This window comes from Heloderma suspectum, chromosome 7 (assembly GCF_057233095.1).
Source record: "Heloderma suspectum isolate Gila_16-S chromosome 7, 16-S_ref, whole genome shotgun sequence".
In the NCBI taxonomy this organism is placed as follows: domain Eukaryota; kingdom Metazoa; phylum Chordata; class Lepidosauria; order Squamata; family Helodermatidae; genus Heloderma; species Heloderma suspectum.
The window spans coordinates 88977982-89003144 of NC_139464.1; the positions used below are offsets into that span (position 1 = coordinate 88977982).

A 25163-nucleotide genomic window follows, 5' to 3' on the forward strand; every position below is an offset into this window, starting at 1 on the left:
CCAGAGTGTGCTCAAGTTCATATTCATTGCATCGGTGATGCTATCTAGCCATCTCATACTCTGCTGTCCCCTTCTCCTTTTGCCTTCAATCTTTCCCAGGATCAGGGTCTTTTCCAGTGACTTTTCTCTTCACATTAGGTGGCCAAAATATTTGAGCTTCAGTTTCAGTATCTGTCCTTCCAATGAGCAGTCAGGGTTGATTAGGATTGACTGATTTGACCTCCTTGCAGTCCAGGGGACTCGTAAGAGTCTTCCCCAGCACCACAGTTTGAAAGCATCAATTCTTTGGCGCTCAGCCTTCCTTATAGTCCAGCTCTCACAGCCATACGTTGCTACTGGGGAAACCATAGCTTTGATTAGATGGACCTTTGTCGGCAAGGTGATGTCTGTGCTTCTTACTATGCTGTCTAGGTTTGCTGTAGCTTTCCTCCCCAGGAGCTAGCGTCTTTTAATTTCATGGCTACAGTCACCGTCTGTGGTGATCTTGGAGCCCAAGAAAATAAAATCTGTCACTGCTTCCATTTCTTCCCCTTCTATGTGCCAGGAAGTGATGGGGCCAGATGCCATGATCTCAGTTTTTTTTAATGTTCAGTTTCAAACCAGCTTTTGCACTCTCCTCTTTCACCCTCAACAAGAGGCTCTTGAGATCCTCTTCGCTTTCTGCCATTAGGGTGGTATCATCTGCGTATCTGAGGTTGTTGATAATTCTCCCAGCAATCTTAATTCTGACCTGTGATTCATCCAACCCGGCGTTTCTCATGATGTACTCTGCATATAAGTTAAATAAGAAGGGCGACAATATGCAGCCTTGTCGTACTCCTTTCCCAATTTTGAACCAATCAGTTGTTCCATGTCTGGTTCTTACTGTTGCTTCTTGACCCTCGTACAGGTTTCTCAGGAGACAGGTAAGGTGGTATGGTACTCCCATCTCTTTAAGAATTTGCACAGTTTGTTGTGATCCACGCAATCAAAGGCTTTAGTGTAGTCAATGAAGCAGAAATAGACGTTTTTCTGGAATTGTCTTGCTTTCTCCATGAACCAGCGAATGTTGGCGATTTGATCTCTAGTTCCTTTGCCTCTTCGAAACCCAGCTTGTACTTCCGGTAGTTCTCGGTTCACATGCTGCTGAAGCCTAGCTTGTTGGATTTTGAGCATAACCTTGGTGACATGTGAAATGAGCGCAATTGTACGGTAGTTTGAACACTCTTTGGCATTGCCCTTCTTTGGAATTGGAATGTAAACTGACCTTTTCCAGTCTTGTGGCCACTGCTGAGTGTTCCAAATTTGTTGGCATATTGAGTGCAGCACTTCAACAGCATCATCTTTTAGGATTTTAAATAGCTCAGCTAGAATACTGTCATCTCCGCTAGCTTTGTTGTTAGTAATGCTTCCTAAGGCCCACTTGACTTCACTCTCTAGGATGTGCGGCTCCAGTTCAGTGACCGCACTATCATGGCTATCAGGGACATTCAGATCTTTCCTGTATAGTTCTTCTGTGTATTCTTTCCACCTGTTCTTAATCTCATCTGCTTCTGTTAGGTCCCTGCCTTCTTTGTCCTTTATCATGCCCGTCTTTGCACAAAAGGTTGCCTTGATATCTCCGATCTTCTTGAAAAGATCTCTAGTCCTTCCCATTCTATTGTTTTCCTCGATTTCTTTGCATTGTTCATTTAAGAAGGCCTTCTTGTCTCTCCTTGCTATTCCCTGGAACTCTGCATTCAGTTGGGTATACCTTCCCCTTTCTCCCTTGCTTTTCGCTTCCCTTCTTTCCTCAGCTACTTGTAAAACCTATCAGACAGCCACTTTGCTTTCTTGCATTTCTTTTTCTTTGGGATGGATTTCGTTGCTGCCTCCTGAACAATGTTACAGACCTCCGTCCATAGTTCCTCAGGCACTCTGTCTATCAGGTCTAATCCCTGAAATCTATTCCTCACCTCCACTGTATATTCATAAGGGATATGATTGAGGTCATACCTGAATGGTTTAGTGGTTTTCCCTACGTTCTTCAATTTCAGCCGAAATTTTGCAAGAAGCAGCTCATGATCTGAGCCACAGTCAGCTCCAGGTCTTGTTTTGACTGACTGTATAGAGCTTCTCCGTCTTTGGCTGCAAAGGACATAATCAATCTGATTTCGATATTGACCATCTGGTGATGTCCATGTGTAGAGTCGCCTCTTGTGCTGTTGGAAAAGCGTGTTTGCTATGATCAGCATGTTCTCTTGGCAAAACTCTATTAGCCTTTGTCCTGCTTCATTTTGTACACCAAGGCCATGCTTGCTTGTTATCCCAGTTATTTCTTGACTTCCTACTTTGGCATTCCAATTCCCTATGATGAAGAGGACATCTATTTTTGGTGTTAGTTCTAGAAGGTGTTGTAGGTCTTCATAGAACCGATCAACCTCAGCTTCTTCGGCCTCAGTGGTTGGGGCATAGACTTGAATTACTGTAATGTTGACTGGTTTGCCTTGGATTCGTACTGAGATCATTCTGTCGTTTTTGAGATTGTACCCCAGTACTGCTTTTCCCACCCTTTTCTTCACTATGAGTGCTACTCCATTTCTTCTAAGGGATTCTTGCCCACAGTAGTAGATATAATGGTCACCTGAATTAAATTTGCCCATGCTTGTCCATTTTAGTTCGCTGATTCCCAAGATGTCGATGTTCAATCTTGCCATCTCATGTTTGACCACCTCCAGCTTACCTTGATTCATTGATCTTACATTCCAGGTTCCTAAACAATATTGTTCTTTACAGCATCGGACTTTCTTTTCACCACCAGACCCATCCACAGCTGAGTGTCCTTTCGGCTTTGGCCTAGCCGCTTCACTCTCTCTGGCGCTACTTGGAAATTCCCTCTGCTCTTCCCCAGTAGTATATTGGACACCTTCCAACCTGAGGGGCTCATCTTCCGGCGTCATCTCTTTTAGCCTTGTGATACGTTCCATGGGGTTTTCTTGGCAGTAATACTGGAGTGGGTTGCCATTTCCTTCTCCAGTGGACCACATTTTGTCAGAACTCTCTGCCATGACCTGTCCGTCTTGGGTGGCCCTGCACGGCATAGCTTATGGCTTCACTGAGTTACGCAAGCCCCTTCACCACAACAAGGCAGTGATCCATGAAGGGGAAGCCACCACTGACCTCCTTCCAAAGAAAACAACCCTGAATAAGCACTGTGCCCCCTGCAACTTCTCACCGCTTGAAGTGGGACGAGCATAATAATATACCGTGGGTGAGTTTTTTCCATCTTCCCAGAAAATGTATGCTGCAGTCCTCAAATATGTGTCCTTCCCAGAGCTTTGTTTTCCCCTGTAGGTAGACCATAGGATTGGGTGGAAGGCTGGAGGTATGGCCAGCCCTAGACCAAATAGCGGTCTAGGTGAGAAACCATTTTGGCACTCCTGCTCCATTGGTTCAACTTTTTTTGAATCCCTTCATTTTATTATGTTTGTAGCTTGTTTTACAACTGTGTTACATGAGTTATTCCTGTCATATAAGATTATACATTTCTACTCACAAATGCAATCGCAATTACTCACATGCACACTATTTGTTGATGTTGTATATTTTCCCCATGAAGAATAATAAAAAGAATGAAACATTAACACCACACTGGATATGCAAGACAGGGTTGCCAGCTTTGCTACAAGTGAAGATGAATTGTTCGTAATATTTGTATCAGCCATTGAATGGATAGTTGATTACCTAGCCTGGTACCACCACCACCCCAAGCCTAGGTGACCCAGGGGACTGCCTGCATCACTTGCTCTAAATTCAGACCCACAGGGGGCACTTCACCTTTTTGTGTCAATCCTGGAGCAGGATCCACCTCCTGTACCACGGCACCAGAACCCAGGGTCATAGAATCATAGAATCATAGAATAGTAGGGTTGGAAGGGGCCTACAAGGCCATCGAGTCCAACCCCCTGCTCAATGCAGGAATCCAAGTCAGAGCATCCCTGACAAATGGCTGTCCAGCCTCGTCTTGAAGGCCTCCAGTGTGGGAGAGCCCACCACCTCCCTAGGTAATTGGTTCCATTGTCATATTGCTCTGACAGTCAGGAAGTTTTTCCTGATGTTCAGCCGGAACCTGGCTTCCTGTAACTTGAGCCCATTATTCCGTGTCCTGCACTCTGGGATGATCAAGAAGAGATCCTGGCCTTCTTCTCTGTGACAACCTTTCAAGTACTTGAAGAGTGCTATCATATCTCCCCTCAGTCTTCTCTTCTCAAGGCTAAACATGCCCAGTTCTTTCAGTCTCTCTTCATAGGGCTTTGTTTCCAGTCCCCTGATCATCTTTGTTGCCCTCCTTTGAACCCTCTCCAGCTTGTCTGCATCCTTCTTAAAGTGTGGTGCCCAGAACTGGACACAGTACTCCAGATGAGGCCTAACCAGTGCTGAGTAGAGGGGAACTAGTACTTCCCGGGATTTGGAAGCGATGCTTCTATGAATGCAGCCCAAAATAGCATTTGCCTTTTTTGCAGCCACATCACATTGTTGGCTCATATTCAGCTTGTGATCGACGACAATTCCAAGATCCTTCTCGCTCGTAGTGTGGTTGAGCCACGTATCCCCCATCTTGTAACTGTGCATTTGGTTTCTTTTTCCTAGGTGCAGAACTTGGCATTTGTTCCTATTAAATGCCATTCTGTTGTTTTCTGCCCAGCACTCCAGTCTATCCAGATCACTTTGAATTTTGTTTCTGTCTTCCAAAGTATTATCTATCCCTCCCAATTTTGTGTCATCTGCAAATTTGATCAGCATTCCCTGCACCTCCTCCTCCAAGTCATTAATAAAAATATTGAAGAGCACTGGGCCCAGGACTGAGCCCTGCGGTACCCCACTCGTTACCTCTCCCCAGCTTGAGAAGGGTCAGCCCTGAGAAAAAACTCCTGCATATCCCAGAGTACTGTGCAAAGTCTTGGGAGGATCCAGGCCTGTTCCCTTTGCATCATATACAACTCTTGAGGTAAAAAAAAAAAATAAAAATCTTGTAGCTGGGTGGTGCCTGACACTGAGCCGTCTGGGTCAGTACAGGTCTTAGAGGAAATCAGAGACAAAGTCCAGTCATTTTGAGATGGAGCCCAGTGTTTGCAACCTAGACTGCAGTGTGGCAGTATAATGTTATATCTTAGGTTTCATAGGCCTAGGTAAAGTTTAGGAGTCAGGTTCCAGGTATGCCTAGGGTTAGAAAAACTGTTGCAGTTAGCAAGAGCTTTTGGGTGAGGAGTAACATGCAATGGTTCAGGTTATTCTTACCCAAGCTGTAAACATTATAAATGGCAGAAGCTGGAATCATGCTTTCCCCAAATCTTGGAATTATACTCATTTTGTATGGAACAGCTTTCAGTGCTGCTGACAGAAAGTTCATTTGCATCATTTGATCTTGCTTAAGCCTGTACAAAGAAGTGACAGGTTTGGGGATAAAGGTTAATTCATTCATTCATTTGTACCCAGCCTTTCTACAAGGAAATGGCACTCAAAATGGCTAACAACACCAATAATAAAAACCAACATTTAAAATAAAAACATAATTGAAACAATCATAAATGAATACATTAAAACAGAATCAAAAAGCACAACAATAAAGGTATAAATAGCACTCAACCCAAAAGACCAGCTTACATGCCAAAGGCCTGCTTGAATAAAAATATATTTGCCTGTTAGCAGAAGAACAGCAAAGAGGGAGCCAATCTAGCCTCCCTCGGCAGAGAGTTTCAAAGCTTGGGAGCAGCCACCAAGAAGGCCCTCTCTCATGTCCCCACCAAACATGCCTCTGATGGTGACAGTACTGAGTGAAAGGCCTCCCCCAAAGATCTTATAAGCTATGCAGGCTTGTATGGGAGAAGGTGGTCTTTCAGGTAGCCCAGTCCCAAGCTGCATAAAGTCTTTCTAGGTCATAACCAGCACTTGGAATTGTGCCTGGAAACAGATTGGAAGTCAATGAAGCTTTTGTAACAAGAGAGTCACGTACTCCCTATAATCAGTTCTGGTCAACAGTCTGGCCCCAGCATTCTGGACCAGCTGAAGTTTCCAGACAGTTTTCAAAGACAACCCCACCTAGAGTGTGTTACAGTGAGAGGAATCCAATGGGGAGCTTACATCCCAGCCGATTCCCTTCCGCAAGAGGTGGGTCTCACCAATTCTGTTGCACAAGCAGGACCCACCATTTATAGAAAGAAGATTTAGTGCTTCCTAGGGGAAACCCCAAAATGAATGGAAACATTCATTTCTGGAAGGAGGCAAGTCGATGGAGCTCTTTTATGTGAGCTCTGTGGATGTGCCTCCTTCCAGAAACAAGAGTTTCCGTTCGTGTCGGTTTGCTCTGGAAGTGCTAAATCGCCATTGCGCAAGCGGTGGGGGCCACTTGCAAAATGGAGTTGGTGGAGTGAAAGAGAATTGGCGGGGGCATAAGTGCCCTGTTGGATTCTGCCCAGTAGTCCAAACAGGATGTAACTAAGGCGTGTGTGACTGTGGAATGGATTAGAAAAAGTTCCATATTCTGTTGTGCTGGCCACGTTGGTCGACATTCAACTGCCATGTGAAAATCTTTTTTTTAAAGTTGGTTATATTGAAACCTTCCTGTCCTGAAGAAAAGAGGCAGAATAGGGGTGTTGATTCCCATCTGTTATGACCTAGGAAAAGCCATGTTCCTCAGTGCTAAAAATAAAGAGATGTATGATTACAAAGAAGCTATATTTATTTATGGAAATTATTGTGGCCATGAGCTGGTGGCCCAAGCAAAGTCATGTGTCAGCTGGGAAAAGGGATGGCACAGTAGTGTTTTTATTTATCAGAAAGAGTCCCTCACATGTGTAAAGTTCACATCCTGAGAATTCAGAATTGGGAAAGCGATTAGTTCAGATGTTGAGCTCCTCAGATAATTTTGCACAAATCTGGATCCTTAATGCTGAACAGGGAAATTTTGTAGCAGAGTAGAGAGCAGCTATTGGTCAGTTTGCTTCCAGAAAACCATTTACTCTGATAGCCTGTGGGCCAAACAAGACATTCTGTCTAGAGTACATGGTGGAGCTATGCATGCTAGGTTTTTTAAGCTCTGTGCAAGCACGTGGTCCTGATTCGAATTGGGACTGTTGTGCTCCAGGAGGGGCAGTAAACCTTTTCCCCCACTCATTTTCCCCCCACAAAATTCCACCCTTCCACAGGCGGAAGGGGGTTTAAAAAAGGGGAAAAATCCATTGACACCATTGAAACTTGCCTGCCCTTTTTTTAACCCCCCTTCCCCCGCATCTGGTGGGTGGAATTTAAAAAAACAACAACTGGGTGGGAGAAAGGTTTAACCACCCCCTCTCAGAGCACCATGGTCCTGATCCAATTGGGGCTGCACACTCTTACACGGAGGTAAACGAAACTAGCATGCATGGCTCCACCATGCATGCATGCTAGACAGAACCTTTAGTTTGGCCCCAAGATTCTGCAGTGCTGTATGAGTGCTAAGAATAGATGCACAGATTATAGATGAGGGGAAATGTGAGGCCCAAGGATATGCTTTGGCATAGGACCTATCCATCCTTTAATCTAACTATGTTTTTATTCTCTGCTTTTTCATCTAGTTATGAAACTATATTTTCTGATATATTCTTACGTGACATTTAATCATGCTGTTGTTTTTTAAACCATTGCTAATGCATTTGAGTGCCATCTGGCACAGTTATGGCAAAATATGACCTTTCCTTTATTTTTGTGGCTTGAAAACAGCTCATTAACACATACGGACAAAATGGAAGGGAACGAGGACTCTGATGAAGATCACCTCACTGGTTACTCCGTCCAATTTAGCATCCAGGAGTCCCTTGAAAGTGAAAGGAGTCAGCAAACGTCTTCCCCCAGTCATGAAACCAGGTATTTTAGCAGTCTTTGTAGCCCAGTTCTGAATCTCTGGTGCTTTAAACCCTGGATTTCTCAACATCTCTTTTCAACCCCCACCCCAATATCTATGGTGTTTTTTCTGTTGCTTGGAACCTGCTGGAAGGCTAGCAGTGGTATGTTGTTAGGTGTCATCCCTGGTTATTTAGCAGGTTGGACTATGGGGTCCTGTAGTGTTGCTTATTTTTAAAATTTATAACCTGCCTCGGTTCGATGGCTTTGGGCGGATACTAAAAGACCATTAAAGAGGGATATCTTTAGCAATTAAGGCCCTCCTCCGGGTGCCTCCTCTGAGGGAGGTTCAGAAGCCAGCAACAAGGGAGAGGGCCTTCTCGGTGGTGGCCCCCCAATTATGGAATGATCTCCTTGATGCGGCCCACCTGGCGCCTACTTTGTTATCTTTTCGGCACCAGGTTAAGACCTTTCTCTTCACTCTGACATTCAGCAGCATATGATGAGTTTTTAATCAGGTCCTTGATTTGTCGTATGGTTGATTGTTTAAAACTGTTTTAGATATATGTTGTCTCTGTGTGTGCTGTCTGTTTATATGTTTTTATGCAAATGGTTTTACATTTTATATAATGTATTTTTAATGGCTTTTAAACTTCATAAACTGCCCAGAGAGCTCTGGCTATGGGGCAGTATAGAAATGTAATAAATATAAATAATAAAATTCTGTCAGAGTTCTTTCCAAGCCAGTCCTCTTTTGGTTCAACCCTGATCTCCAAAACCAGCCCAAAATGATAGGCCTTACAGCCCTTCCAAAAGATGTGCAGCATTTGCTGAAAAGGCCTTTCTGCATACCATGCCTCTAAACTTGCCATACAGAAGGCATTGATCTCTGTGATTGCAACAGGACGATAAGGAGGCATGTTGAGCCCAAGTGCAGAGAAATATAGTAATGCTTTCGCTTGGATGCTTCTGCCCTTTGTGTCAACGAGGGATGCACCCCAAACAAAAGCACTTCTGACATTCTTAAGATTCAGGCTGTGAACGCTATGGCTGCCAGTCATGTTGGCTGTATATTACCTCCAGTATCAGAGGTTGTAGGCCTCTGGAAGCCAGTTGCTGGGGAACTGTGATCATGTCCCGCTACTGTGCACTTGTGGGTTTCCCTTAGGCATCTGTTTGGCCACTGTAAGAACAGAATGCTGGACTAGATAGGCCTTCAGTCTGATCCAACAGAACTCTTCTTAAAGACTTAAAGTGGCAGATATATTTAATGTAATAATAGCAATGGTTCTGTAAACATGAGATATTATATCTTGTCTCTTCTATCATCCTTTTAATAGGTTTTTACCAGTCAGTGATCAAAACAGGAAACTTGTAGCTGCCATAAGAGAAGGTACAAGTATTTTGTTACTCAGTTACTATTGTTTTGAATGATCACTGTACTTATTTTGCTTACATTTAAGCCTTAATCACGAATGATCACAGACTGTACACCTGCATTTTTTCCATTTAACCCCACTGGGTTGGGGGGGGGGGGGTTTCACTCTGCACCAGCCTTCCCCAATTTGGTACCCTCCAGATGTTTTGGACTACAACTTCCACTATCCCTGACCATTGGCCATGCTAGCTGGGCATATGGGAGTTGTAGTCTAGAACATCTGGAGGATACCAGGTTGGGCAAGGTTGCTCTACACCTATCTGTATACAGACCTACCAACTAAGGATAACTCGTTATACATCTGATGGAGTGGACTCTAATCCATGAATGCTTACACCATACTGAACTTGTCAGTCGTTACGGTGCTACAAGACTTCCTTGTTTTTGAAAGACAACAGTTGCTCTTCATGGGCATGTGTTGGTCATTTCTTTTATTTCACATTGTATTATTTTGTTCCCTTTAGGCCAAGTATTTGATCTTCAAAACTATGTGAAATACAAATATGCTTTGGATGAGGCTGATGAAAGAGGTTGGTTTCCTATACATGAAGCTGCCAGTCAGCCAATTCAGCAAATACTTGAAGTAATATTGGATGGTAAGTTGGCACAGAGTTTCATACATGTTAGCAGAGATGGAAAATATACAACTCTAAAGCATGATAGAGTCAGTGCCTCCAGGAAATACAAATGTATTTTGTTGATGTTAGTCGGATGATTGTCTACAATATAGATTGTCTCATCTATATGTAAACAGGTATCCTTTCATAGTATATTAGGCCTATATAGCATGAAGAAGAAAATGATCTTAGGACAAGATTCAAGGTAGTTAACCTAGTAGGAAGCATGGTCTGAATCTAATTGAGAAGATGGGCACCAGAAAACCTGGATGTGGGCTCAAAGCAAAGGTGGGCAACTTGTGGTCCTCCGGATGTTTTGTCCTACAAGTCCCATCAGCAGTAGCCAGAACAGCCCACGGTGAGGGATCATGGGAGCTATAGACCAAAACATCTGGAGGGCCAGACGTTGCCCACGCCTTTTTCAAAGACTAGGGATGGGAAGGCAAATTTATGGCTGCAGTTAAGCTGGAATGGTACAAAAGGAGGGGAGCCAGAGCAGGGTGGAAAGCTAGTAACTCGGAGTCCAGGGATATAGTAATAAGGCAGGACTCAAGGGGCAAGAAGGAAACATGGGGCCTTTAAACCCAGGACAAGTTGATAGAAGTGGGACCGAGGGCTTTAATAGATCAAGCGAGTAGTCAAAATATGAAAATGTAATTTTGTGCTCTAAATCAGGTCAGATAGGCAGACATACAGGCACACACGTGAACACACATATATATGCATGTCCTGAACTGGAGATCATGACACTGGACTTAGATGTCCTTTACTAAACATGTACTTGGTCAGTGTTCTCATCACTGACAGTGTCAGTCACCTTTTCTAGGAAGGCAGGTGGTTGGAATCAGTACTCTCAAAGCTGACAGTGCCAACCATCTCTTGTTTTGTGTGGTAATGTGTGGAGAGTACATGCATGCACATTGGGCACTAATTCAGTGTGCTGAATTTATACCCTCTGGGTTGTATCCAATGGTATCCTTCCCCCAGCAGAATGGACACCGCTGGCAGAGTGAATTTCTCCTCCCTGTGCAGGCTCCCCAAATCTGCTCCAGAGGTTTGGGAGACCCTCTGGAGCAGTTGTGGGGGGCTGCAAAGGGGAGGAAGGGAAAGGACATCACTGCATGAGCAGATGTCCTCTCACATAACATTGGATTTAGCCCTCTATGCAGCATTGTTTTACACATGCAAGGTCACATCCAGAAGCCTGTATGTATGTGTGTGTGTGTGTGTGTGTCTGTATATATATTCATGACTTTGACTGATAAGGTAGCTGCTGTTTAACATTTCTAAAATAAAATTCATGTGCATTTTTACAAATGTGGTATTTATAAACTTACAGTGTTTTCTTTAATTAAATCTAGCATCTTATAAAACTATGTGGGAATATAAAACGTGTGATGGAGAGACACCGTTAACTTTGGCAGCCAAATCTGGCTATGGGGAAAATGTCCGGACGCTATTAGAAAAGGGGGTCTGGCCCAACACTACTAACAGAAAAGGAGAAACCCCTCTTCTGATAGGTAATTACTTTATTAATGGCTTCCAGTATTTTAGTTTGTTGCCAGTTCTTGCAGAATTGAAAGCTGGCCATCACAAACAAACCTGGAAACCGAACACACAAACCTTTAATCTCATGAGCCATTGCTGTCTGCTGAACATTTCATTTTGTTTTACTTTGACTGTTTATTCCTCTTTGTCCCAGTACCAATCTTTTCTTTTTTTCGAAACACACACGCACCCACACACACACCCCTACAGGAACACAAAGGGACAGGTATAGTGGACTGGGGTGTTTCTTCAGTTGTGGAGACACCAAAATGTTGGTATATGAAGGCATAGAAAAACTGCATGTTGTTCTGTTCCTGTGCAAACTCTTGATTTGTGCTGTAATGAATGGGGTGTGTGTGTCACGCTAATGTACACTGGCAGAGCCATGTGATGGCTTTCCTTTCATCTTTGAGAGAGACCAAAGATCTCCACCTCCAAAAAGCAGCAGTATTGTTGCAGGAGACGGAGGGCCAAACTAGATCTTAATTACATGGAAGCCATTAGCACACACGTTTTCATAAATATAAGTAGCTGCTCAAGGAGGACACGCACGATTAGGACCATGGTGGGCAGTGAGGTGGGTAAACCCTTTCTGCCCCACACAGTGCAACTCTGATGAAAATCATCTCCCCACTCTGGAGCTGCTGTTAGCCCTGTGAGGGAAGCTTCCACTGGCACTAATGGAAGCTTTCCTCCTGGGGCAAATAGCAGCTCCAGAGGGGACGTTTTCATCAGGATTGTGGGGTAGGAGAAATGGGTCCCCCCCCCCGTTCTATCCACTGCAGTTTCAGTCCAAGCACAGGGGTCCCCACAGCTGCTATTTACACTGGAAAAACTAGACTTGGCCCTCAACCATAGACTTAATTTCAAGGCTCGCATAGCCTGTCCAGTTTTTATAGATCCTTCCCTGCTTCCCTGGCAGACCTGAGAACCGTCTACAGAAAAGAGAAAACAACAGAGAACTCAGTAGAAGGATTTGAGCATAGATGTGCTTGGGCAGCAGAATGTTCCTCCACTCCCCTGAACACATAACAAATGGTTGCAACAATGATAGGAGTCCCTGTTTTTGGCATTTGATGTGAACCCTGAAGCTCAGTCTTCAGCCAACGAGATGAGTAATTATCTAGTATTTTCTTTTCTCTATGATCCCAACGTTCCTGAAGGTTCAAAGATCCTGGATGCTCACAGAGCTGATTTGGTGTTGCTCTTTTTAAAGGCTGCAATTGTAAATACACTTAGTAGGGAGTAAGCTTCATTGAATACTGTGGAACTTAAATTTGAATAAACATTTTCCTACCCACCCCTCTTCCTTTGACATTCCATGCAAGAGACTCTCCCTAATCTTGCAGCTGTAACCATGTAAAATAATAATTCTTCATCATCAGGAACTGTATTCTTTAAAAGTTAGAAAAAATATTCTTAGCTCTAGAACTATTCACCCTTGTAAAATTTATTTTATTGCCAATATAGATTTGTATAGGAAATCTAAAAATTCTGTTGAATTTGATTTGTATGGAAATCCTTGAACTAAGCTCAGTCACGTTTGTCTTAAATGTTTCTTCGTTCACTAGAAACAAAATAATACTTTACTACAAATGACTTCTTCTTTTTAAGCATAACATCTAAAACATTATCTTCCTGGGGGGCGGGGGTCTGTTTACTGTTTAAGCAATAAGACAGGGCTCCTATGAAATGGCTTCCATTCTGATTGAATACAACTGCACCATCAATCAGCCATGTGTGAAACGCTGGTCAGCGATGCATGAAGCGGCAAAACAGGGTTGCAATGACATTCTTGCTCTTCTTCTGAAGAATGGTGGGAACGTACACCTGAGAGATGGATATGGGGTAACTCCACTAGGCGCAGCTGCTGAATATGGCCACTGTGATGTGCTGGAGCATCTAATTCATAAAGGTGGGTTAACAATAGTATTTGTACTTCAACAGGTAGCATCTTCCTCTATGACAAGGGTTGTCTATCTCTTCTTCTCATACCTGGTTCAAGATGCTTATGAACCTTCTCCCTCCACAAATCTATCTGGGCAATGGAAACCTAGTATCGCTTTACCTCAAAATAGATTCTGGATGCTTAGACAGGATCTTCTTCAGTCCTCTCCTCAACTTCTTGTATTTCTGAAATATTGTTTTTCTATCCCTTGGAATGTTTCAGTGGCCATTGGCCAAAAGCAATAAGTTTGCTTGATTTTTATGTTCATCCAACTAAGACCTACTAAACACTATTTCATTGCCTTTAATACCCATAAAGAGCCATCAATGAGAGTCAATGTTGTGGACAGAATGATGGACAAAGCTGAATTCCATTGACATAGCCTTCCCCCAAACAGATGCCCCCCAGAAATGTTGGACTGCAATTCCCATCAGCCCCAATGGCCATGCTGGTAGGGGCTGATGGGAGTTGTACTCCAACACAACTGGAGGGCAGCAGGTCAGGGAAGGCTGCATTAAGGCTTCAGCCATCAAATTCTCTGGCTTTCTGAAGTCATTAAAATTACCTCACAGCTAATTTTAGGTAGCACAGATATAGTGGAATAATTCACGTGTGCTGCCTTGCGTATCTTGAAGTAGGAGAAAATGCAGTCTGAAATGCAGTATACAAGTAAATGCAGTATACAATACTGCATTTACTTGTATACTGCATTTTCTCCTACTTCAAGGTACGCAAGGCAGCACACGTGAATTATTGTATACTGCTTGTATACAATATAAATACTTGTATACTGCTTAATAAAATAAAATCTTTAAGTAGTTTACATATAAAATATTTAAAAAATCACAGTACTGATGAACCCTTTTCTATACTCTGAAAACTAAATATAGTGGATAGTTTCTAGTGCCGTCCATCCACAAATAGAATGGCATCCATCAGCAGAACAGATCTTCCCTTCCTTCCTGCAGGTCCATGTACCCCCTGTAGCTTTCCAGAGGGTTGGGGGACCCTTTGGAACAGATTGAGGGGATGCAGGAGGAGAAGAGGAAGTGGAAGTTGTGTTGTGCATGCAGAAGTCCACTCGTGCAACATTGGATATCACCCAGTCTGAGGTTCTCTCTCTTCTATCAGTGGCAGACTATGTGCTATGCTTTGTGCACCTGGCTAGTTTTATACCTGGCTTGCTTCATAAGCTGGCCTCCCCAGTCTCCTCCGCTCCCTGCCCACAGAACTGCCCCGTTTCCCTCCTCTCCGAGGTCGCCTTTGCAGAGCACCTTGGATAGCTCCTTTAGAGTTCTGACTGGTTCTGACTAAAACCTGAAGTGGATTCAGCTTTCTCCCCACTGACATTGGAGCCACCAGCCTCCACTGGAAGATACCTCTTGTTTGTTGTTGTACTTTTAGCGGCCATTTTTTTTTAATATCAGAAAAGAATAAAGAGGGTAAGAAATTGCTGGCCTTGTTAATATGAGCATTTGCAGAATATTCTTTTGGATTAAGTGGCTAGTTTGTCTTCCTCCACTAGGTGGAGATGTTTATGCTGCAGCTGACGATGGCTCATCAATACTCTTCGAAGCAGCTGGAGGTGGTAATCCTGACTGTATAGCTTTGCTGTTGGAATATGGGGGAAATGGTAATTTGCCCAATAAGGCTGGACACCTCCCTATACACAGAGCAGCCTACGAAGGTCATTATCTGTGAGTAAATTCCCTTTATCTTTCCTAGCCCAAGACATTTGTGTGAAAAATTGCAGTACTTTGTTATGAATGAGGACGACAATTTTCTTATTTTTATACCACTCTCAATGTATGTGGCATTTTACAGGGTAACATAAGCATGAGAAGAAGACAAGGCCCCTGCTTAGAGGAGCTTAGAGTCTGAAGCTGTAATTCTTTTCACCCTTACCTGGGAGTAAGCCTCATTCTGAGTAAACATGTGTAAGATTGCACCGTAAATCATTTGTTTTTAATTAATAAGATTTCTTTCTCAACCTATCTTTAAATACCAGGATTGGTTACAGTAGTATCATAGAATAGTAGGGTTGGAAGGGGCCTATAAGACCATCGAGTCCAACCCCCTGCTAAGTGCAGGAATCCAAGTCAGAGCAGCCCTGACAGATGGCTGTCCAGCCTCAGCTTGAATGCCTCCAGTGTGGGAGAGCCCACCACCTCCCCAGGCAATTGGTTCCATTGTCGTGTTGCTCTAACAGTCAGGACATTTTTCCTGATGTTCAGCCGGAATCTGGCTTCCTGTAACTTGAGCCCATGATTCCGTGTCCTGCACTCTGAGATGATCAAGAAGAGATGCTGGCCTTCCTCTCTGTGACAACCTTTCAAGTACCTGAAGAGCGCTATCATACCTCCCCTCAGTCTTCTCTTCTCAAGGCTAAACATGCCCAGTCCTTTCAGTCTCTCTTCATAGGGCTTTGCTTCCGGTCCCCTGCTCATCTTTGTTGCCCTCCTCTGAACCCTCTCCAGTCTGTCTGCATCCTTCTTAAAGTGTGGTGCCCAGACCTGGACACAGTACTCGCGATGAGGCCTAACCAGTGCTGAGTAGAGGGGAACTAGTACTTCCCGGGATTTGGAAGCTCATATCATCCTTTGACAGTGGTGTGGTGGTCAGCTTTGGAGTGCAGGCCCTCATCATGACAGTCCCCATAGCCATATCCTCAAGGAGAGTCCAACAGACAGGTTCTAGCAGGTTTCATCTCTACCAGAAGCAAGTCTTTTGTAAAGACAGTGGGTCTTAATTACCCATTCAATACCAAGCCACTCCAAATACTTTACATTATGACAGGGAACACTATATTTTTACTGGAAAAGTCATTTCTCCTCAGCTACTGTGAAGATTGCAGATAACTCAGAGGGAACCAGGAAGTCTGAGGGGAGAGGGGCGTGGCTAATAAAAAAAAGTGGAGGTGCTTCATCCCTGTGAGCCCTGGCTCCACTGCACTACTGTTCTTTATCTCCACAATTGTGCAAGGTAGGCTTAGGCTGAGAGAGACCATGGGCCCCTTTGCATGGGGCTTTTATCCTGCTATTGAGATTGGCTACTCACAGAAGTTTGCGGGTCACATACACAATGCCATCCTCCTCCAGGGCACCTCCTGCTCTTTGTTAGCTCTGTTGCATTGTTTGTCATGATGACTGAAGTCCGGCATTTTCCCTCCACCCACTATGGAGTCACAGTAAATCCCCCAATACTGTTTAAAGTCACTTTATTTCAAATAATACAACAGTGCCACCTAGTGGCTTTGTAATGAAACACATAAAACTGTTTGAGAAGTTTATTTTTTTGTGAAGCCTCGTGGAAAGGAGCCAGTCTAATCCCACAAAGATTCCAGAAGCAGAAGCCCTGGTAAATTGCGGGATTTTTAGCCTTGTACGATGACGCCCCACCCACTAAGATTTTATAGCTGTGCAGGGTTTGAACCTGGATTTCCCACTTTCAAACTCTGACCTCTAGGATTAGTATCGTACTGTCAGATTAAAGATGACTGAATGCAAATGTTTTCCGTTAAGGCTTTTAATAGTTGCACACTCTCCACATTGTGTCCTATCATTCTCTTAAGCCAGTGTTAGATTCAGGTCCATGTTAGTTCAGGTGTCATGTGGGGCAGGGCACTGTTGTGCTACCCTGTGGTCTTCATCACTGGTCGCCTACAAGTCATCTAATGCTACATACTATAATTTCCTTATAATGCACACCTGTATTCAGATATGCGGCTGGGTTTGGGGTCCAGAAGCCAATATAAGCAGTGTAGATATATCCACAGTCAATGCCCATAGGAGTGACGAGAAGGAGTCAGAAGAAGAAGAGGTTCAGTGGACCTGATGGAAACTGCAGGACCTTTTATGACTACACATTATGAGTGGGCAAACTTTAAAATAAGTATCTTTTGCATTTGCTGATATTTCACCTTATGGCAGTCGTGGAGGTTCACGTTATCATATCTGCGGGCTTGGTCAAAAGAAGAAGAAAACCTAAAATGGCAAAGCTTGGTGTTTAAAGCAGGGATGTACGTCTTCAATTCAAAGTGCTGGTTTTGACCTTTAAAGCCTTAAACGGTTTGGGACTAAGTTATCTGAAAGGCCGCCTTCACCCGTATCAGCTTTCCCACACTTTAAGATCAGAAAGAGAGGCTTTTCTCATTTGCCACCCATGAGGTCAGTCAGGTGGGTGATCACACATGAGAGGGCTTTCTCTGCAGTGGTCACAGACTTTTGGAACAAGCTCTCATCAGAGGTCCGCCATGCTCCGTCATTGCAGGCTTTTAAGAAGGCCTTGAAAACATTATTTTACCTTGGCCTTCTCGTGATATGACTGCTATTGTTGCTGGTACTGCTGTTAACATTGTTGCTGGTTTTATTGTTGGCTTTTATTGTAGCTTTTATTGTTTTTATCACTTTTAATATTTTAACTGTTTTTATGTATTTTATTACTGTAAGCCGCCTTGGGAGGGCTTCTGCCCTGAAATAGTATAAATACATACATACATACATACATACATACATATTCTTTGTCATTCACGGATGACTAACTTGTGGCCTGGCTTCCCTACCCATTTTTCATCAAAGGTTTGCCCAAGTCCAACTGTAAGGAATACAAACCATTTTCAAAAGTGGGGAGGGACAGATTTTACACTGTTTACAGCCATGAGTGTCTGCAGGAATTTTTCCTGTGGGAGGGGGCAAAGCTATATAGCTGCTTGTGGTTGTAATTTGCATGCCTAGCTCATGCCGCTACAGTACACCTGTGCATTTTCCTTCTGTGTGCACTTTGTTGTTTGGTATCACATTCCATGAAATTTGGAAGCCTACACAGAGTAGTAGAAGGCCCTGGGAATTAACAGCACTAAAATAGAAGAGTGTTATATTCAAGAATCATCATGAACTCCAACAAAACTGTACCTGGAGTAAGGGATAATTTTTTTTTCTAGGAACAAGAGAAAAAAAACCCAAACACACAAACACAGTATGGCTGTCTGAAGAATATTATATCATATTGGATATTTTATGGCATCACTGCCCTTATCGTAACATTGACAACTTCACATGACTTGTCCCAGAATAATTTCCTTCATCTTGGAAACACTGTTGAACACTCTCCAGAACAGTCTTCTGCAACCTGATGCCCTCCAGTTGTTTTGGACTACAACACGTAGCATTTCTGACCATTGGCCATGCTGGCTGGGTGTTGATGGGAGTTGAAGTCCAAAACAATGAAGGGCACCAGGTTTGGGAAGGCAGCTCTAGGGAGTAGCCATGGAGTCTGTGGGGAGTGTCTTTAGCAGTGGAAGGAGAAATGAGTGTCCTTGATCAGGTTTTAGGGTTCTAGAGGAGTCTGGACTACTCACTGTACTTTTCCCATTGTTATCAGCCACTTTTTACATCAGGTAACAGTACAACTTCTGCATGGCTTGAATTTTGAACTGCAGAAATGTTCTTTTGGAATTTCTTGTTTTCCTGGAACTACCCATTTTGTGAATGATTGCACATTTTTAAAAAGCGATTGTGTTTTAAGATCTGTACACAGCTGCTGGCCTTTACTTTGGTTTTTACTCTACTTTTGTTCCATTTAAAACTTGTTAATGTTTTAAACTTGTTAATTTTTTATTATGCTATTGTATTTTACGGTTTTAAGTCTTGTTTTCTGAACCACCCAGAGATCTTCAGCTGTTGGGCGAAATAGAAATGTAATAAATGCATAATTCCTGACTCTGAACTTTTTTTAAACTATTGATACCAGGGACCGAACCTGCGATCTTCTCAGTGCAAAGCATCTGTTCACTGAACTATGGGTTCCCCTATAAAGAACCAAGTGCTAAGCTTAGTGAGCAGTTTCCATCTGGACACTAGGACTGACATAACTTACATTGTGCTAGTGTAAGGGACCTCTAGCTAGGGATGTACAGATTTTGTAAACTCCACTCCATCTCCGTTTCATGCATCATCAGACACCTTTCGTTCTGTGGATTTTTTCCAATTTCTTGAATTTTGCAAATTCGCACTTGTGAAAATGTGCAACCCCCCCCCCCGAAATGTTCAAACCCCCTCCCAATATGTAGCTCCCCCCCAATGTGCATTTTCATTTTCCCTATGGGGGAAATGCACATTTTCAGCCAGTGTTTCTTTTTAATTTTACGTATTTTTCTATGACTAAATTTGTATAAAATTCCAAAAAGTTTTTTAAAAAATGGTCCACAGGTCTGTAGGGTCTGTGCGACTCAGGAAAAGCTGATCCACTGCGGAATCCATGGGTCGGATATAAAGAAATTCAAACTCATTTGATTCCATTGCAGATTTCTTTGACATCCCTACCTCTAGCAAGACACCAATAGTGTTAGCTGGCATGACGGAATTCCCCGGGAAACCCATCACACCAGCTAATGCTATGGGCATTACGCTAGAGCTCCCTTATGCTAGCGCAACATAATTTGTTACCACACTGTCATTTATGTTAGCACTTGTGTCCAATTGGATACTCCCCTGTATTTTAACTTAGGACAGTCTATTGTGCTTTTCAGCTATCTGTTAAACTCATTTTACTTTTTCATAGGGCCTTGAAATTCCTTATTCCAGTTACGTCCAAAGCTGCAATCCAGAAAAGTGGACAGAGTCCCATTCACTCTGCAGCAGAGGGCCAAAACCCACAGTGCCTAGAACTTCTAATTGAAAATGATTTTGATGTCAATGCCCCCCTGGCAGAACACATTTCACAAAGTTATGATGACGAAAGGAAAACGGCGCTTTATTTTTCTGTTTCCAACAATGACATTCTCTCAACAGAAGTATTATTGCAAGCTGGTGCAGACCCAAATAAAGACCCCCTCAACTGTCTTCTTGTGGCAGTGAGAGCTGGCAATCATGAAATTGTAAGGTTGCTTCTTTCTTATGGAGCAAACGTCAACTGCTACTTTAACCTTGTGAATGACACCCATTTTCCCAGTGCCATTCAGTATGCCTTGAATGATGAGGTGATGCTAAGGTTGCTGCTGAACCATGGATATGATGTGGATCTGTGTTTTGACTGCATGCATGGGGACATCTTTGGAAATTCTTTTGTGTGGTCAACTCTGGAGGAAGAAGTGTTACCAGGATGGACATCTTGTGTGATTAAAGATAATCCAGTAAGCACATTCCCTGATTTTTCCCATTTTGTACTATTCTTAGGGCGGAATCCTATTGAGATAGTTGGCAGCCTCCGAAGTCGGAGGCTGCTGAGTATCCAATGCAGGGCAGCCATAGCGTGGAGGCAATCTGTGCCTCTCTGCTCTGGCCACCCTGAATTCTTGGCTGGGCAACCAGTTTTGGCTGTCTAGCCACAGCTTCAGGGAGGGAGAGGGAAGGAGGCCACAAGGCGCATAGGTAGCTGTGTAACGCAGCTTCCACGGTCCTCTCCCCGTCCCCGGGACAGCCCCCTTTCCCCCCTCTCCACACTCCATTTCCAAGTGCAGAGACATAGCCAGTGTGGAGAGAACTGCACCAGCTATGAGGGGGAGGGGAGCGCAGTTTCTGGGAATTGCATTCGGTGCTGTAGCTCTGACCTCGGTTCCCAGAAACTGAAAAATCCTTCGGCCCTCTGGACAGTGTCTAGTGGCCATAGGACCGCTCACGTAGTCAACATTTTTAAGCATAGAATTTTGGATTGGTTATGGTTGGAGTTAAGATCACAGCATTTCACTATGATTGAACTGTCTGCTTCCAGAGGAACTAGAACAAAGGACTAAGATCTGTATGAATACTCATCCCTTTCCCTATTTTTAGCTATGATGACAAAGGCCAAGTGTAGAGAGAGACTGAAGTTGCTAGCTGAAGGCTGTTGTAAGAAGAAAATGTTGTCACATGGTTTGTGTTCTTTCCTCAGCTGATAAGGGTGCTTAGGGATGGATACATAATGTTGGTCAACTGGTCTAGCTGTCTACACATGACTTGTGCCATAATTATATTCAAGGCTAAATCACAGTTATATTGATTTAAGGCAATTGACATCATTGGGTAAATGTTCTTATCATTTTGGGGTAAAAGGGATACCCCACTAGCACATGATAATACAAGGGGCACATTGTATCAGTGACTACAGCCAAGGGCAGAACCATTGCTTGAACAGCAACAACAGCATGCACAGTGCTATGTGGATGAGAAGGCGATACAAGATAGCCCAGCTGAAAAATGTATGTGGGACAGTGGGAGCTGAATGAGACTGCTGGCAGCACCACTGCATGGCATCCTAGTTGCCTCTTGCCTATTAGGAGCAAAGAGGGCAGGTCCCTCTCTGTAGATTAAGGGAGAGTTGCCTCAACAGATCTGTCTACTTCTGCCCCCTTTGTTGGGAATAAGATACTTTACGGCAAGCTACAGTGGTGTACAGCTAAAGAAAATCTATAGATTCTTCTTGCTGATACATTTTAAATGAGATTACGATGATAATTAGCAATATTAGTTTAACTTCTTTGTGGACTGAGATGCCCATAGGACAAACACCGATAGATATCAAATAATGTATTTATTTTCATCTCAGAATGTAGCATCTCAATTTCTCTCAAATGCATTTAGGGCACAATCCAATGCATGTTTACAAAGAAAAAAGTCTAACATCTCCCAGTATTCCCCAGCCAAGCCTATGCATATTTTTTTCCTGCCTATGCATAGGATTGCACCTGGAGGGAACAATCCTATCTGGATTGACAGTTGCCTCAGAGCCCGGGGGCGACCTCCTATCCAGTGCAGGGTGGGAGGATTGCACCCTTAGAGAACTAAACAAGTCAGAGATGACACTATAACCTTTTAAGAGTTTTTTTTCAGCCTTCTAAAGCAAAGTGATGTAATATTTGGATTATTGCATTTTCTTTTGTCTTCTTATATGTTTGTGAATTCTGCACAATATTATTAACCCTCAGACGAAGTTTAATATATTGCTGGACATGTATCCTTTCAGTTCTGTGACTTCATGACTGTTCCTTGGATGAAACATTTAGTAGGACCCATTGTTCGCATTTTGGTAGATTACATGGATTATGTTCCTCTGTGCCCAAAACTTAAGTTTGTCTTGGAGACCCAGAAAGAATGGGCAGAGATCAGACAAATATTAGGTAAATATATTACATTGTCTTGAAAATATTCCTGTTACTTACTTCTATAAAATAATAATTAAAAAAAACCCCATACCATATGTTTATTAGGTCCATAATTATGTATCTCAGGCAAGTTGATTACACTGTGTTCTGCTAACATCTCCTGATCTTTAGCATATGTACTTAATAAACAGGATTTACTTCCATGTGGGTGTGTTAATGATGAGAAGAATAAGGTTGGACTAGTATTTGTCCAACCAAAGATAGATAAGAACTCAGCTGGAGGGATGAATCTTAGGATGTGTGTATTATCAGGGTGGAACTCGGGATGTAGGGTAGAAGAGAGCTTGCTCTGCAACCCCAGATATGGAAAAGGAAAAAAATAGTATAGAAACAAATGGCAAAAGTCAGTGGATCCCAGGGGAATGGTTGCTTTTGTCTTCACCTGACCTGGGTAATCATTAGATTATATGGCACCAGAAGTGAATGTTTATGCCATAGGTGGGTAATGTTGGGAGGTCCAGGGGCCATTTTCACCCTCCACCCTGCCCCCCGGCTGCATCTCCCTTCTCCCGCTGCTACACACACACACACACACTAAAAATGGCATCCGGAGTGGCTACAGAGTTCTCAAAGGCTCAAAATTAGCTTGTTTGCAAGCTAATTTCTGACCCTTTTCATACTCTGCAGTAGTGACAGAGCACTAAAAGGGCCAGAAAGGGTAAAATGTAGGCCCCAATGCCTTTAAAATAATAGTAATAGTAATAGTAATGATTATGGGGATGATGATGATTTTGGAGGAAGGCAGCAGAGGGTGGGGGCCACATGTGGCCTGTGGGCTGTGTGTTGTGTGTTGTCAACCCCTGGTTTAATGGTGTTGAAAAGATGCTTAACCATTTGTCTAATGCCAATATGGGAAGTCTTGTCCTCTTAAAATGGGTAGTGGCAAAATCAGCCCCTATGCAATCCTGCTATGGAGATGTTTTTAAGTTGCACTGGCAGCCATTTATGTCACTGTGGTCACCTCACTGACCATGTGCTATGCTAGCTGTCTGTAGTGTGTTGGGCCATACCATGACTTGCATTTTTGCTATATCCTTTTAACTTACATAGTCAGTAAGTTAATAGGGTAAATAACTTACATAGTCAGTAAGTTAATAGGGTAAATAACACATTGTGTTTCTCTCTCTCTCTCTCTCGCTCTCTCTCTTTGTTTTGTTTTTGTCATTTAGAGAATCCTCGTCCACTAAAGCATTTGTGCCGCTTGAAAATACGTAAATATATAGGATTGGAGAGGACACAGAAGCCGCTGTCAGTGAAGAAGCTTCCTCTTCCACCAGTTCTGAAAGCATATATTCTATACAAAGAATATGATCTTTATGGAAGGGAGCTACATTTGGCATGATTGTCAGAATCCCTGATACCTTCACTTCGATTCAATCTATCATGAGGCAGGTTTTTATGGGGATAATGGGCTGAAGGGTCCCAGTGGCTTTTTTTTTATGGCAGAGTGTGGTGTGATGCCCTGAAGCCCTCATATATGCACAAGGGTTTGCATATAAAATTTTTATTTCCTCTCTCATGTTTCCCCTCACCTGGAAATCCTGTGGCATGGGAGGAACTTCCTGGTTATTACTGGCACTGTTGTTCATGTACAAAGATCATAGCGGAGGGCTCTGCATTTCTATTTTGTGCTCAGTTTGTGATAAACAATCATGAAATACATTTCCTTTTCTGAGATATGCACTGAAGAGAGGGTAATAAGTGTGCATAGTAAAGAAATGTATGCACTTGATGCACATATTTTGCTAAGTAATAGGAACGTCTCATTAAAAAGCTTTCTTGTCAGTGTTCAAGGGCATGTAACCCAGGCTTAATTTTTTAGAAGTCGTTACGCTACTTGACTATTACATTAATAGTTACTCCGCTTCTATTTTCTATGTGTGTGTCGTTATAAAGAAACATTTCACTGTTGCTTTGTAATTATTCCCATGTAGTTATTCCTGGCTTTCATTCACTGCTCTCCTTCTGAAAATAGCTAAACTTTAACTGAGACATAATTGTAACTGGGAAATACAACCTCCATCCCCTCAGACAGAGGCAGTTGAAGTGCTCACTTATAAACTCCAAAAAGTTTGTGAGATCTGAACTGGTTCAAGTGCAATTAAGATGAACGGGATGAGTGTGTGTGTGTGCGTGTGTGAGCGTGTGCGCGCTCACGCTCGAGGGTGTACTCTGAGAATTTGGTTATGCATTATTCCAGCAGCTTTCCCTGTATTTCTCCTTTCTTTTGACTAGTGACACAAGAGATCCTTTGCTACCCTAGTCTACTTTAGCTGCAGCTATACAAACATTTCAAGAGAGTTGAAGGTGGGTTGACAGAGCCATCATTTCCCATTCATTTCTTTTGACCCACTGCTGTTTCTGCTCATCTCAAGACGGTTTGCAGCACTGCACAAACTCAGGAAAACCTGATAAAAAGCTGATAGTGGGGTGAGTGTATATCCCATGGGCCATGATGCAATTTTCTTATTGACAGTTCCCTGAAAAAATTATGAGCCCCATCTCTGCGGGAGGGGGCTTAGCTCCATGGTGGGACACCTGCCTTGCATGCGGAAGGCCCCATGTTCAGTCCCTGGAATCCCTACCAGAGACCCTGGAGAGCCTCTGCCAGTCTTAGTAGACAGCATTAGCACTAGCCTA

General features: G+C 43.2%; 1 protein-coding gene across 3 annotated transcripts in view; it reads left to right on the plus strand.

Moving 5' to 3' along the window:
- Positions 1 to 24602, plus strand: part of ASB15 (ankyrin repeat and SOCS box containing 15) — a 28768-nt gene extending 4166 nt beyond the window's left edge. Inside the window, exons 3-11 of one of the 3 annotated variants that reach the window (XM_084810841.1) lie at positions 7717 to 7860; positions 9177 to 9229; positions 9739 to 9870; positions 11253 to 11411; positions 13109 to 13354; positions 14913 to 15084; positions 19946 to 20516; positions 22325 to 22478; positions 23693 to 24554. In XM_084810841.1, the coding sequence (XP_084666967.1) occupies positions 7739 to 7860; positions 9177 to 9229; positions 9739 to 9870; positions 11253 to 11411; positions 13109 to 13354; positions 14913 to 15084; positions 19946 to 20516; positions 22325 to 22478; positions 23693 to 23865 (1782 nt within the window). In that variant the 5' untranslated portion in view covers positions 7717 to 7738 and the 3' untranslated portion in view covers positions 23866 to 24554. Of the gene's footprint in view, positions 1 to 7716; positions 7861 to 9176; positions 9230 to 9738; positions 9871 to 11252; positions 11412 to 13108; positions 13355 to 14912; positions 15085 to 19945; positions 20517 to 22324; positions 22479 to 23692 lie in introns of all 3 variants that reach the window. The other 2 variants (XM_084810842.1, XM_084810843.1) reach the window with 2 other exon arrangements.
- The last annotated feature ends 561 nt before the right edge of the window (positions 24603 to 25163 follow it).